The 16481-nt window shown below is 40.4% G+C and overlaps 1 protein-coding gene across 1 annotated transcript in view; it reads right to left on the bottom strand.

Moving 5' to 3' along the window:
- The window catches only part of LOC106591754 (oocyte zinc finger protein XlCOF26-like), a 64504-nt gene extending 48591 nt beyond the window's left edge, over positions 1-15913 (bottom strand). The window contains exon 1 of the mRNA XM_045713468.1: positions 15883-15913. Within this exon, the coding sequence (XP_045569424.1) occupies positions 15883-15913 (31 nt within the window). The remainder of the gene's footprint in view (positions 1-15882) is intronic.
- Positions 15914-16481: the final 568 nt, after the last annotated feature.

Here is a 16481-nt window from a genome sequence, read left to right as displayed (position 1 = left end):
ACATCACTCGTCCATATATTTATATATTCTTTTTCCATTACTTAGATTTGTATGTATTAGGTATTTGTTGTGAAGTTGTTAGATATTACTGCACTGTTGGAGCTAGGAACAAAAGCATTTCGCTACACATGTATGTGACAAGTAACTTTTGATTTATTATGAAGGTCATTTGTGTAAAATGTACTTTTCCCCACTCACATTCAGCCCATCTCTTTACATTGCTGATGCGTATTCAGTGGCCTGACTGCGTCCAGAACCTAATGCAGCTAAGAGTGATCGGAAGACAAAAGTTGCATTTAGGTGCCAGGTGTAACTGAGGCCATAGATGCTCCATATGCATTACGTTGAGTGTTTTATATAATATAACTGTGTTGCAGGGACAGTCAAGAAATGGAACGGCAAGGCCACAGAACATGACATAAGCAGAGCCGGGGGTGGTGTTTGCCACTCCACCATGCCTTCAGCAGGCTGGAGAAGTGAGTTTTTCATACTAAGAGGGACCAAGAAATGTGTTGCTTTTACACATTTGTTCACTGATTTGGCAGGAGTCTTGATTGGTCAGTCATTTGTATTACAATATGTTCAAAGCAAATCAAGCTTTAATTATACAGTATATTTCAGACATGATGCAACGCAATGTCTTCACAGGAAAAAACAAATACTTAGTACACAAACATAAGAGGATAAAAATCTAATGAGCATTTTAAGGAAATGCCATTGATTAAAATATTAATTGGATGCAATATCCAACCCAAAATATCAGCTTGTTTTACTACACTGTTTGTTGTTACGTTCCCCAGCAAGAAAAATCTCAAATGTGACTTAAATAGAAGAGGGAACTAACAAAGAGTCACTGACAACCACAACTAAACAGGTGGGATTTTAGGAGGGGTTCTGAAAGACACTATGGGGGTGTCCACTGAAAGTTGACTAGTAACAACAACTGGGACCTAAAAGACACCCACCATGAGACCCACTAAATCTGCCCAAGAAGAGGAAAACAAAAGAAAAACCCACACCAAACTTAAAGACAGGAAGCAAACCAAAAAGGTGGAGCAACTAAAGGTGTTGACTCTCCACATGTATCAAGACAACTGGAGCACTGGGCCAGACACTCTTAAATAGAACCTGGACCAGCTCAGGTGAAACACCTTCCCACTAATGAGATGGACAAGCCAGCACAGGTGTAACACATACTAACTAACGAGGTGACACCAATCAGTGCACCGAAGACACATTTCAGTTGAACGCATTCAGTTGTACAACTGACTAGGAATCCCCCTTTCCTATGTGCTAACGTCCAACCTCAAAACATAAATACAAAACCAAAGCCTGTAACACCTTCCCCCTTAAGACAACAAATATATCCTATGTTTTTGTTGGACAAGTTTCCTTACCAACAACAGAAAACAACTTCCATTTCACATAATCATCTACAAAGCTTCACCTTCTACAATATAAACATAGTGTCTACTGGCTGTCAACAATTAAAAACAAGAAAAAAACATTAATAAATAATAATATACAATAGTATTCTTTTTTTCTCCTTTTTCTTGCTATAGAATCCTAAAACTCACTAGCTTCTAGAACTCTCGTCTTCCTAAAACTCACTAGCTTCTAGAACTCTCGTCCCCTTGGAACGAGCACAAACAAAACTCGTCTCCAATACAGAAAAACGTGCAGTTAAAATAAATTGTGATCCATGGTAACGCACTGGCTAAACGCAAAACACAAATCTTTTTCACTGCCCACCCTTGAGACAATCAGCAACCAAGTTGTCCTTACCACAGACAAGTCTGATTTCAAGAGGAAACTCCTGCAATATCCGTAGTAACTTTCCACCTCACTGCGGAGCTTCTCTCTCTTCTCAGGGTTCACTAGATAGGTATGTTGTTGGATCGGGCCCAGTCCCCAATGTCATGCTCTAGTACATTTGGATTGGCACATCTGAGAATGAACCCTGATATTCTAAAAGCAGGGCAACAATGTCAATATAATTGTACCAAAAATGGCCAGTTGGTTTCATAAATAATTATGATTACTAAACGTTACATGAAATGTAAATATGAAATATTTGGTTGCATAGCCTTATTTTCAAAGGCTTTCAAATGACATTTTGCTAGGTGGGATAGCCCAATGTCAAAACACAGTTTTAACAAGTCCAAATCAATAACCAATATGCAGAAACAGTTTGGGATAAATTGAAAACCTTAACATAAAATGGGCTATATACACAAACATCTGCCACAATAATCATATTACCTGTATTTTTTAAACAAGCAGCTTATAAACTGCAAAAGCACCAAAAACGCTGTAGTTTTGACAAGTAGCAATAAATCACTGATATCGATTAGGGGGGAAATCAGGTTGTACGGGATGTTGAAACTAACACAACTAAAAAACACATGGAAATGGGAGATATATTTTACCTCACTGGTTAGAGGACAACCTGCAGAAGACAGTCACCTACATTTTGGAGTGATGCATTTAAATGTAGGGGTTGCTAAACAAAGTAACGCAACACTTATTTGTCATAACTCATCAATATCATGTGGAATTTTTTATTTTACCAGGTAAATTGACTGAGAACACATTCTCATTTACAGCAACGACCTGGGGAATAGTTACAGTGGAGAGGAGAGGGATGAATGAGCCAATTGTAAGCTGGGGATGATTAGGTGGCCATGATGGTATGAGTGCCAGATTGGGAATTTAGCCAGGACACTGGGGTTAACACCCCCTACTCTTACGATAAGTGCAATGGGATCTTTAATGACCTCAGAGAGTCAGGACACCCGTTTAACATCCCATCCGAAAGACGGCATCCTACACAGGGCAGTGTCCCCAATCACTACCCTGGGGCATTGGAATATTGTTTATTATGGATCCCCATTAGTTCCTGCCAAGGTAGCAGCTATTCTTCCTGGGGTTTATTATGGATCCTCATTAGTTCCTGTCAAGGTAGCAGCTACTCTTCCTGGGGTTTATTATGGATCCCCATTAGTTCCTGTCAAGGCAGCAGCTACTCTTCCTGGGGTTTATTATGGATCCCCATTAGTTCCTGCTGAGTAAGGTCAGGGAGCGTGCCAGCCTGCCTGAACCGCCCCTTTCAAGCAAAAGGTATAAATGATTGATTATGAATTAACAGGTATAAATGATGGGATATGAATTAATTAACAGGTATAAATGATGGGATATCAATTAACAGGTATAAATGATGGGTTATGAACTAACAGGTATAAATGATGGGTTACAAATTAACAGGTATTGTCACGTCCTGACCAGTAAAAGGGGTTGTTTGTTATTGTAGTTGGGTCAGGGCGTGGCAGGGGGTGTTTGTTTAGAGTGTTTCGGGGTTTGTTTTGTAATGATCTATGTTAGTATATTTCTATGTTTAGTCTAGTATGTCTCTGGACAGTGCCCCGTCCAGAGCTTCCGGCGACTGTTTCCCGTCCAGTGCGGAGCCTGCAGAGACGGCCCACAGTCCGGAGCCAGCAGAGACGGCCCAGAGTCCGGAGCCAGCAGAGACGGCCCACAGTCCGGAGCCAGCAGAGACGGCCCACAGTCCGGAGCCAGCAGAGACGGCCCAGAGTCCGGAGCCAGCAGAGACGGCCCACAGTCCGGAGCCAGCAGAGACGGCCCACAGTCCGGAGCCAGCAGAGACGACCCACAGTCCGGAACCGGCGCAGCCAGAGTCGCCCTCCAGTCCGGAATCGGCGCAGCCAGAGTCGCCCTCCAGTCCGGAATCGGCGCAGCCAGAGTCACCCTACAGTCTGAGGTCTCCAGCGACGCGCTTTAGCCCTGAGTCTTCAGCGGGGGTGGACAGGTTAGGTTGGAGACTAAGGCCGGGGCCTGAGCCACCTCCATAGTTGGAGGATTGGGGAGGGAGGGTGTAGCACGGGAGCCATCGGTGACGGTAGCCACCCTCCCTTCCCTCCCTGTAGGTTGGGATTCTTTTTGTTTTGGGGTTTATTTTTTTTTATTTTTTTGTTTAGGTGCATCCGGGGTCTGCACCTTTGGGGGGGGGGTTACTGTCACGTCCTGACCAGTAAAAGGGGTTGTTTGTTATTGTAGTTTGGTCAGGGTGTGGCAGGGGGTATTTGTTTACAGTGTTTCGGGGTTTGTTGGGTAATGATCTATGTTAGTATATTTCTATGTTTAGTTAATTGGGTTGACCTTCAATTGGAAGGAACTGCTCCTCGTTGCTTCTAATTGAAGGTCCTAATTAGTAGGGGTGTTTTTTCATGGGATTTGGGGGTAGTTGTTTCCAGTCCTGAAACAGGACTGTTTCTCGTCGATGTTTGTTGTTTTGTTAAGTGTTCACGGTTTCCTTCATTAAAGAAGATGAGTATTCACATTCCTGCTACGTTTTGGTCCAATCCTTACGACGGACGTGACAGGTATAAATGATGGGTTATGAATTAACAGGTATAAATGATGGGATATGAATTAACAGGTATAAATGATGGGTTATGAATTAACAGGTATAAATGATGGGTTATGAATTAACAGGTATAAGTGATGGGTTATGAATTAACAGGTATAAATGATGGGTTATGAATTAACAGGTATAAATGATGGGTTATGAATTAACAGGTATAAATGATGGGTTATGAATTAACAGGTATAAATTATGGGTTATGAATTAACAGGTATAAATGATGGGTTATGAATTAACAGGTATAAGTGATGGGTTATGAATTAACAGGTATAAGTGATGGGTTATGAATTAACAGGTATAAGTGATGGGTTATGAATTAACACATCCCCTGCGAGCCCAGGCATTTCAATACATTCAGGATTTCTTACGGTCCATGTGCAATGTATATGGTTATCTCTGTCTCTCTCTCCATCTCTTCTTTAACAAGCAGCCATGTTATTGTCATTCCGTTAGGGACCTGTTTTCAGCATTTTAAGTCTCCAGTCAATAACCGGTGCACTGGAATTATCCCTCTACACCCTTTACACATGTACTGCACTGGAATTATCCCTCAACACCCTTTACACATGTACTGCACTGGAATTATCCCTCTACACATGTACTGCACTGGAATTATCCCTCTACACATGTACTGCACTGGAATTATCCCTCTACACATGTACTGCACTGGAATGATCCCTCTACACATGTACTGTACAGGAATTATCCCTCTACACATGTACTGCACTGGAATTATCCCTCTACACATGTACTGTACTGGAATTATCCGTCTACACATGTACTGCACTGGAATTATCCCTTTACACATGTACTGTACTGGAATTATCACATTGGCTGGCAGAAACGTACTGTTTTTTTATTGGGCCATCAAAGCTGTCTCAGTGAGAGACTAGTTGATTATGGACTAACAGTCTAACAGCTTGAAGGACACAACTCATGTTATTCTGGTTAAACAGTGGGAGACTAGTTGATGAAGGAGTGGGGATTTTTTTTACAATTAGGAAATAATATTTCATGTTTTACTCGTACCTCAGCCAGCATTGTGAATGGTTAGGAAATAACACGTCATGTTTTACTCGTACCTCAGCCAGCATTGTGAATGGTTAGGAAATAATATGTCATGTTTTACTCGTACCTCAGCCAGCATTGTGAATGGTTAGGAAATAACATGTCATGTTTTACTCGTACCTCAGTCAGCATTGTGAATGGTTAGGAAATAATATGTCATGTTTTACTCATACCTCAGCCAGCATTGTGAATGGTTAGGAAGTAATATGTCATGTTTTACTCGTACCTCAGCCAGCATTGTGAATGGTGTCTGAGGCGGTGACATACTAGACCATGGCAGTAAATCTAATACTTAGGTGTTTTTAGTCATGCATGAAAGGTCTGTGTTGGTTCTGTGGTTATAAGTTAATGACCTTGGAATACATTTCTGGCCATGCTGGCAGGGTCTGAATCAAACCCAATGTCCACCTGGTACACTGGCAGGGTCTGAATCAAACCCAATGTCCACCTGGTACACTGACTGGGTCTGACACCATTCTGTAAACATCTGGCCCTTCTTTGGACACTGTGTTAACTAATCTCCAAACGAGCTTCAATGCCATACAACACTCCTTCCGTGGCCTCCAACTGCTCTTAAATGCTAGTAAAACTAAATGCAGGCTTTTCAACCGTTCGCTGCTCAACCGCCCGCCCAACAAGCATCACTACTCTGGACTGTTCTGACCTAGAATACGTGGACAACTACAAATACCTAGGTGTCTAGCTAGACTGTAAACTCTCCTTCCAGACTCCTATCAAACATCTCCAAAATCAAATCTAGAATCGGCTTTCTATTTCGCAACAATGCCTCCACTCACGCCGCCAAACTTACCCTAGTAAAACTGACTATCCTACCGATCCTCGACTTCGGCGATGTCATCTCCAAAATAGCTTCCAATACTCTACTTAGCAAATTGGATGTAGTCTATCACAGTGCCATCCGTTTTGTTACCAAAAGCCCCTTATACCACCCACCATTGTGACCTGTATGCTCTAGTTGGCTGGCCCTGGCTACATATTTGTCGCCAGTCCCACTGGCTCCAGGTCATCTATAAGTCTATGCTTGGTAAAGCTCCGCCTTCTCAGCTCACTGGTCACTATAACAACACCCACCTGTAGCACGCGCTCCAGCAGGTATATCTCACTGGTCATCCACAAAGCCGTAAATGTAAAGCCAAGACCTCCTTTGGCCGCCTTTCCATCCAGTTCTCTGCTGCCAGTGACTGGAACGAATTGCAAAACTCGCTGAAGCTGGAGACTTACATTTCCCTCACTAACTTTAAACATCAGCTATCTGAGCAGCTAACCGATCGTTGCAGCTGTACATAGTCCATCTGTGAATTGCCCACCCAATCTACCTACCTCATCCCCATATTGTTTTATTTACTTTGCTGCTCTTTTGCACACCAGTATCACTACTTACACACCTTCATCTGCACATCTATCACTCCAGTGTTAAATTGTAATTACTTCGCTACTATGGCCTATTTATTGCCTTGCCTCCTTACTCCATTTGCACACACTGTATATAGATTTTTCTATTGTGTTATTGACTGTACGTTTGTTTATCCCACGTGTAACTCTGTTGTTTTTGTCGCACTGCTTTGCTTTATCTTGGCCAGGTCACAGTTATAAATGAGAACTTGTTCTCAACTGGCCTACCTGGTTAAATAAAGGTGAAAAAAAATGTAATTAAAAATATATTTCAAAAATAATAACTTTATTCACAACACCCAAATGGATACTGTCATTAACGCGGTTCTTCAATAATTACACAATTCTAAATACTGTAGCAAACATTATATTAAACAGGACATTCAAACGAGCCTTACAATTATAATCCAAAGTAGTGTGAAATGCACTCATAAGCAACCAGTAAATGGAGGTTACTCCCCTGAGTTTTCCCCCATTCACATTCAGAATACATTGTGAAAAACTAAAGTCTTTGCTCACTATTTTCGCTCCTGGCTAAAACTACATCCATAACTATCGGTTTCCTCATTAGCACGGAGGAGTTTCTGCAATCAAATTGCATGTGCATCGCCTTCGTGCCGCAATTTTATTAAACACAGAAAGGGGCCTATATTGGAGACCAAAAGTCGTCTGCCACACTGCTTAGAGTTTCAACAACATGAATAACTTATTTCTAGCCTACGATCATCGATGTCACTACTAATGTGAAAACAAGACAAAATATGTCTGTTCTTGCTCATTTTAAGACAAATGTCAAGTAATCATTACATTCATTACAGACGTCAATTGTTGTACAACATCGTGGCTGCGCTGTTGGCATCACTTTTACAGTGGATTACCGCTGTTGTGGGCCATTAATCATCTGTCTGACTTTGTTCACACAGGAGAGAGACGTGACTATCGTGGATCCTCTGGGGAGCCTCAACAACCTCATGATGCTGACGAGGCAGAGAAGAGTTTCTCCAGATCAGAACACCTCAAGAAACACCTGCAGAGATCCACAGGGAAGATATCTCACTGCTGCTCTGACTGTAGGAAGAGATTCACCTCCTCATCAGGCATTACAATTCATCAGAGAATCCACACAGGAGAGAAACCTTATATCTGTGATCAATGTGGGAAGAGTTTTGGTCAATCTGGTAGTACACCAGAGAACACACACAGGAGAGAAATCTCATAGCTGTGACCAGAGATAATTTGATAAAAGATCTCTGATCAAATATCAGAAAATACATGAAGGAGTTGTTTCATGATATCAATTAATTAATGTCACAATGTAGAATGTTTTAACATTGTATGAGTATTTTAATGATGTTACAATGTACAATTAACGTTTGTCCCCAGTTCTATTGATTTCAACATGATATGGATATTAGCCTCAGGGGGAAAATCCAGGCTCTGAATTGAAAGAGTTACTATTTATGTGATTTAACAAAAAGTGACTAACAAAAAAAGCGTTGTGTTACACTTACCACAAAATGTAGCTAGCTGTTTACCACGTTGTTGACCCACTGGAATCACAATGCAACACTTCAAAATGTAGCTAGCTGTTTTCGACAAATTGTCCTCTAACCAGTGATGTACACATTATTCCCAGATTCCGTGTGGTTTTTGAGCTGTTAGTTTTAACAGGACGTGCAACCTCATCTTCCTCCTCTCGGCACAATTGATTTCAACATGATAGCGATGAGTTATGACAAATAAGTGTTGCGTTCCTTTGTTTAGTGACCCCTAAATTTAAATGCATCACTCCAAAATGTAGCTGACTGTCTTCTGCAGGTTGTCCTCTAACCAGTGAGGTAAAATATATCTCCCATTTCCATGTTTGTTTAGTTTCAACAGCACGTACAACCTGATTTCCCCCCCTAATTGATATCAGTGATTTATTGCTACTTGTCAAAACAACAGCGTTTTTGGTGCTTGTGCAGTTTATAAGGTGCTTGTTTAAGTAATATGATTATTGTGGCAGATGTTTTCAATATCTCACAAACTGTTTCTGCATATTGGTTATTGATTTGGACACGTTCAAACTGTGTTTTGAAATTGGGCTATCCCACCGAGCATAATGTCATTGAAAATAAGACTATGCAACCAAATATTTCATATTTACATTTCATGTAACATTTAGTAATGATAATTATTCAGGCAACCAACTGACAATTTATGGGTACAATTATATTGACATTGTTGCCCTGCTTTTAGAATATCAGGGTTCATTCTCACATGTGCCAACCCAAATGTACTAGAGCATGACATTGGGGACTGGGCCCCGATCCAACAACATGCCTATCTAGTGAACCCCTGCAGTGAGGTGGAAAGTTACTACGGATATTGCAGGAGTTTCCTCTTGAAATCAGACATGTCCGTGGTAAGGACAACTTGGTTGTCTCAAGGGTGGGCAGTCAAAAAGTTTGTGTTTTGCGTTTAGCCAGTGAGTTGCCATGGATCACAATTTATTTTGGCTGCACGTTTATCCGTATTGGAGATGAGTTTTGTTTGGGCTCGTTCCAAGGGGACGAGAGTTCTAGAAGCTAATGAGTTTTAGGAAGACGAGAGTTCTAGTGGGGAAAAAACATTTTTTCTTATTTTTAATTGTTGACAGCCAGTAGACACCATGTTTATATTAGTGAAGGTGAAGCATTGTAATTGATTATAATGTGAAATGGAAGTTGTTTTCTGTTGATGGTGAGCAAACTTTTAAGGTGTTAGTCTTTGGTTTTTCCATTTTATGTTTTGAGGTTGGACTTTAGCACGTCTAGCTCGTTAGCAGGTATAGCTCGTTATTCTTCCGTTTTTTTTATTCTCTTATGATTGTGTACAAAATATTTATATTTATTTTCTTTGTTTTTTCCTGTGAAGCCCTTGTGTTGCATCCATGTCTGACATGTGCTGTATAAATAAAGCTTGATTTGAAGAAATTAACCCAATGACCAATCAACAGACTTTTGGTCCCTGCTAGTATGGAAAAACAATATCAATCTCACTTTTCCAGCCTGCTGAAGGCGTGGTGGAGTGGTAAACACCACCCCCGGCTCTACCAGGGGCTTGAGGTGGTCTCCATAGCTCTGCTTATGTCATGTTCTGTGGCCTTGCTGTTCCATTTCTTGACTGCCCCTGTAACACAGAAACACATTTAGTCATATTATATAAAACACTCCAAGTAATGGATATGGAGCATCTATGGCCTCAGTTACACCTGGCACCTAAATGTGGCTTCTGTCATCTGATCGCATTAGGTTTAGATCTACCAGGATGGGCCTTTGACATAGTCTGGAGACAGTCAGGCCACTGAATATGCATAAGCAATATCAAAAGATGAGTGGGGAAAAGTACATTTTACACAAGTGACCTTCATAATAAATCCAATCAAATGTTATTTGTCACATACATGTGTTTAGCGGGGGTAGCGAAATGCTGGTGTTCCTAGCTCCAACAGTGCAATAATATCTAACTAAATGCTTGTGTTCCTAGCTCCAACAGTGCAGTAATATCTAACTAAATGCTTGTGTTCCTAGCTCCAACAGTGCAGTAATATCTAACTAAATGCTTGTGTTCCTAGCTCCAACAGTGCAGTAATATGTAACTAAATGCTTGTGTTCCTAGCTCCAACAGTGCAGTAATATCTAACTAAATGCTGGTGTTCCTAGCTCCAACAGTGCAGTAATATCTAACTAAATGCTGGTGTTCCTAGCTCCAACAGTCCAGTAATATCTAACTAATTGCTTGTGTTCCTAGCTCCAACAGTGCAGTAATATCTAACTAAATGCTGGTGTTCCTAGCTCCAACAGTGCAGTAATATCTAACTAAATGCTGGTGTTCCTAGCTCCAACAGTCCAGTAATATCTAACTAAATGCTGGTGTTCCTAGCTCCAACAGTGCAGTAATATCTAACTAAATGCTGGTGTTCCTAGCTCCAACAGTGCAGTAATATCTAACTAAATGCTGGTGTTACATCCCTGCCTGGTATGGCAACTGCTCTGCCTTCGACCGCAAGGCAATACAGAGGGTAGTGCATACAGCCCAGTACATCACTGGGGCCAAGCTTCCTGCCATCCAGGACCTCTATACCAGGCGGTGTCAGAGGAAGCCCCCCCCCACTCTCTGTTATCATCTATGCATAGTCACTTTAATAACTCTACCTACATGTACATATTCACCGTCTCACCTCATACTGTATTGGAGCAGCAGCGGCTGACTGCCCAGTTCAACATCAGTTCACCGTCTCACCTCATACTGTATTGGAGCAGCAGCAGCTGACTGCCCGGTTCAACATCAGTTCACCGTCTCACCTCATACTGTATTGGAGCAGCAGTAGCTGACTGCCCGGTTCAACATCAGTTCACCGTCTCACCTCATACTGTATTGGAGCAGCAGCAGCTGACTGCCAAGTTCAACATCAGTTCACCGTCTCACCTCATACTGTATTGGAGCAGCAGCAGCTGACTGCCCAGTTCAACATCAGTTCACCGTCTCACCTCATACTGTATTGGAGCAGCAGCAGCTGACTGCCCGGTTCAACATCTGTTCACCGTCTCACCTCATACTGTATTGGAGCAGCAGCTTGAGATTCCATCTTAATTCTCTAACTTTATAGAAAAAGGTTTATTCAATAAATCTAGCAACTCCTCTCATACTGGGAAGAAAAAAAAAATTCAGGCCTTAAGGGCAGTTTTATTTCAAATGTAGAACCTGGATGGAGAAAATCCAATAAGCGTTTTATAGTTTCATCCGTAGGGTAACTTACCCTAAAGTGGACACACTCACATCAGTTTCTGAGACAACTGCCCAGACTTTGTAGACTGTTTAATAATGCTTAAACCTCATCTTTATCAAATGATCCATTAAAGATACCAACTCAAAACATACGTTCGTCTACATATGGGTTGTTTAAATTGTATCTAATTATATTCCCAGTATTACTTAATCAAATTTCTACTAATCATTATACACACATACAATTCATCATATTTTCATATATTCACAGAATCCACATAAAATGTAAGAAATTCTCAGGTAGTCACGACAACCATTCCATTTGATTTTTCAAGGACTCTCCACAGCTACGAAGCAGCTCTCCATAAATACTCCCAGCAGAACAAAAAATAAACTTTTGTTTCCCAGACAATGACCACACACCCTTGACTGCAGTTCACAATGTCCACAGCCTTTAAATGTTCTTCTATTTTTCTGTCTTATTGGATCATGTTGTCAGGCATGGTTTGTCTGACAGATGTTATTTTTATGTAAAATATTCTGTAACAAGTGTTGTTTTTGTGCTCAATGGTGGATCTATGGTGGATCTATTCATAATTATTTAAGAGTGGTCTCTCTAACCTCCCAGAGACCACGGCAAAATCAAGCCTCCCAGGAACTATAGACCTTCCGCTGCTTTCTAAAATATTATCCCGCTTATTATCCACATTTCAATCATCTGATTAAGCATATTTCTATATGTTACTATCCAGACGACAGATTAAGACTCATTTCCAGTCACAACTCTCATAACACAGTCACACAATACTATTCTCAAACATAACTAATTAATTAGTTGATTTTCAACAATATTTTAACCTGCAGGAATATTTTCACATTTCTGTGTCATGGTTAGTTCCTAGAATAATGTAACTCATACATTTACATCTTTCAATACTTATAAAATGGGGTCCAGGTTTATAACAATTACAGGTTTAAAACAATTACAGGTGCACCTTACTATCTTATAAATGGTCTTCACTAGTAAACACAGATTATAGTTTTCATCCAGTTCCCACAGATAGCAGCCTCAGAGCCTCCCTGTTTACACCTCCACATAGGAATACACACTCAGAGCCTACTGACTGGGCCCTGTTTACACCTCCAAGGTGCCCCCCTCACACAGGAATACACACTCTGAGCCTACGAGGGTTTTATAAAAACTACACTTTGCGTGTTTCGCTCACCTCTTTTTTAAAAAAAAACTAGGTTTGAGATGTGGTATTCACTCGGCTCGCTGCCTCTCAGGTCAAAGGTGGGTCCATCTGCTCCGTTCCCAAAGTGTGGTCTCCCTGAGATCCCAAGTTAGAGGGATCCCTCGTGCACTATTTACCCAGGTCGTCAGGAGCAGTAGCCAAGTGTAGATTAACATCCCCAAATGTGGTTAATTTCTTTCATATCAAATGTAGAGACAAACTTATCACACAAGTCAGAGTTATTCTGAAACTAAATCTTTATTCACTTAATAATAAGGGAGCAGATCAATACAACACACACATATAAAGTGAATCAATTGAGTGCTCTACGATAATGATGGCTGGTCGACGAATCAACCCCAGATGATTTGTTGAGAGCCACGAGACAAAAGTACAAAGGTCTTTTACAGCCAAGATACATCCCTTTCAATCTACATGACAAACAACAGATGTATAGAATGGGTCACAAGATTAATGATTTGTATGAAAGATAATTATAATTCACAGCAGACAGTATCTGCTGTAAAAACAGTACTCTTTGTGTAGAGACCAGGGTCTGGCCCTGGGGTCATCTCTCCCTGGTACCATATAGAACAGAAACATTAACTCATGCTCTGGAATGCGGTCTCTTTAGGTTTTATCACCCAAAAGACATTGTAAATCTCCTGTCAGTGTTTTCTCCCAGAGGCCCATCCTCAGTAGAACACACAGGCACAATAGTTCTTAGAACCCTCTATTCTGTTGCATAAAACAACCATTTGATGCAATAAAAGTATTATAACATAATCTTGCAATTTTGCTCTCAGTGTCTACTGAAAGTTGACTAGTAACAACAACTGGGACATAAAAGACACCCACCATGAGACCCACTAAATCTGCCCAAGAAGAGGCAAACAAAAGAAAAACCCACACCAAACTTAAAGACAGGAAGCAAACCAAAAAGGTGGAGCAACTAAAGGTGCTGACTCTCCACATCTATCAAGACAACTGGAGCACAGGGCCAGACACTCTTAAATAGAACCTGGACCAGCTCAGGTGAAACACCTTCCCACTAACAAGATGGACAAGCCAGCACAGGTGTAACACATACTGACTAAAGAGGTGACACCAATCAGTCCACCCTACGTGCTAACGAGCTATATGTGCTAATGAGCTAGATGTGCTAACGAGCTATACGTTGCCTTCTTTGGGTACAGCAAGCACAGTTGACCCCCCTCCCTCTGCACCATCCCCTGACCTCTATACTTCTGACACCAGGCTCTGTGAGAGCGGTCGTAAATTCCTATGAGGAAATTCTCTCCTCATGGCCACAGTATAGAGAACAAAGGATTCTTCCACCTCACAGAATTGGAGAACCGAACGACATTTATGTTCTGGAGAAGGTATAAAAGATTGGTGAAGAATCCAGCTACGAACTGGTCCGTTTGGTACAATTTTGTGAAACTCATGAGAGACAATACGGCCATATTACCATAATAATGTTTATATACTAGCCTCAGCTATGAGACTTACATCTAAATGGTTGTATAAAATTAATAAATAAGGATAAAGCTATTTGGAATATGTTGGGATGCTTGTAAGATGTTAATGTGAGAGAATTGTATTTTCTGTTTAAAGTTTTACAAAGTCATCGGCACGCCCCCATGAACAGACGAGACCTGGCATCATGAGACAGCTTTTTCTGTCATTCCGAATAAAACCCCCACCCAGGGTTTCTATCACCAGACCAGGCCTCCACTCCATTACGAGTTGGCTAATAGGTTTGACCATGCATCCCTCTACTGAACTTTAACCATACCACGTGGTTAAACTATTAGACTATCGATACAGAATAATAACAAGTCTTTGATATTAATTACTAGTCTGCAGCTAGGAATTCAGTATCATTGAACGCGAAGACCGATGAAACATCCATTCTATAACAATATTAATGAATGTCACTTTGAAATATCCATTCTAACCGAGAGAGAGAGAGAGAACGCGAGGACAAAACTCTCCAACAGAACAGAACTTTTCAACAAAGATCCCGACGACACACTGAGCGTAAATATATATATTTATTGCAATTGTTCCCGAATGAGTGAGCGTTCATGTGCAAAGGATTAGCATTTCAATTGTTAATTTTTATCAACTCTGTAGTGCCTTCTCAGCTGACCCACACTCCCCTTTTGTCTAACAAGCCGCCATGCCGGTTTAGCCCACTAGGGCACATTCTCCTATCATTTCCTTGTAACCATATCTGTCTGTTTTGCATTTCTGTTGAATTATTTAGATTAGTAAATAAATGACAATTGCTGTATGGATGACTCATAGTGAAGACTGGGTTTGTGCAGATAACCAACAATTTACGACGTTTGGAATGAGATTGACGTGAGGTAAATAATAAGTCATTAAATCAGAAGACTCATAGATGAGATATTATGATATCTGAAAGTTATATTAGGAAAATTATAACTTTGTAATCTGAATATTTTCCTTGGTGCCCCAACCTTCTAGTTAATTACAGTTACACGATTAATCAGTTTAATCCGTAATAATAATTAGAGAGTTATTTGATAAACATGTCTTCAAGTTAATGATGCCAAAGACACAACAACGTGCTAACGAGCTATACGTGCTAACGAGCTATACGTGCTAACGAGCTATACGTGCTAAAGTCCAACCTCAAAACATAAATGGAAAAACCAAAGCCTGTAACACCTACCCCATTAAGACAACAAATATATCCTATATTTTTGTTGGACAAGTTTGCTCACCACCAACAGAAAGCAACTTCCATTTCACATTATAATCAACTACAATGCTTCACCTTCACCAATACAAACATGGTGTCTACTGGCTGTCAACAATTAAAACAAGAAAAAAACCTGTATTTCTAAATAATAATATACAATTGTATAATCTTTTTCAATTTTTTCTTTCTATAGAATAAAACTCACTAGCTTCTAGAACTTTCATCTTCCTAAAACTTACTAGCTTCTAGAACTAGCTCCTTAATATCCATAGTAACTTTCCACCTCACCGCAGAGCTTCTCTCTCTTTTCAGGGTTCACTAGATAGGCATGTTGTTGGATCGGGGCCCAGTCCGTCCCCAATGTCATGCTCTATTACATTTGGGTTGGCACATCTGAGAATTAATCCTGATATTCTAAATTGTCAGTTGGATGCATAAATAATTATGTATACTAAATGTTACATGAATTGTAAATATTAAATATCAAAACCAAATGTACACTCCTTTGTTAATATGTGTTGGCAATAATTAACTTAATGGTGAGGCATGCTTCTTCAGTAGTGGAATAAAGACAATTAGCATTTTAATGTTGTAAAGAAATACTGAAGTGATGAGGGATTGTTAATAAAATTGATTATAGACTAATATATTATACTGCATCCATGTGTATAGGCAGCAAGTACGTTGAAATTAAGTTGTTTTCAAGTCATTGAAAAAAACAACCCGAAAATACATATTTTTAACTTTCAACTAAAACCGAACGTATATTGGACTTCGGGCATAGTCTTCTTCTCAACGTATTTTCAATTACATTTTGCTAGGTGGGATATTTCATTGA

The sequence above is a fragment of the Salmo salar genome, chromosome ssa02 (assembly GCF_905237065.1).
Source record: "Salmo salar chromosome ssa02, Ssal_v3.1, whole genome shotgun sequence".
NCBI classification, from domain to species: domain Eukaryota; kingdom Metazoa; phylum Chordata; class Actinopteri; order Salmoniformes; family Salmonidae; genus Salmo; species Salmo salar.
Note: the sequence above shows the minus strand (reverse complement) of the source record. Positions and strands in the feature narration are given on the sequence as shown.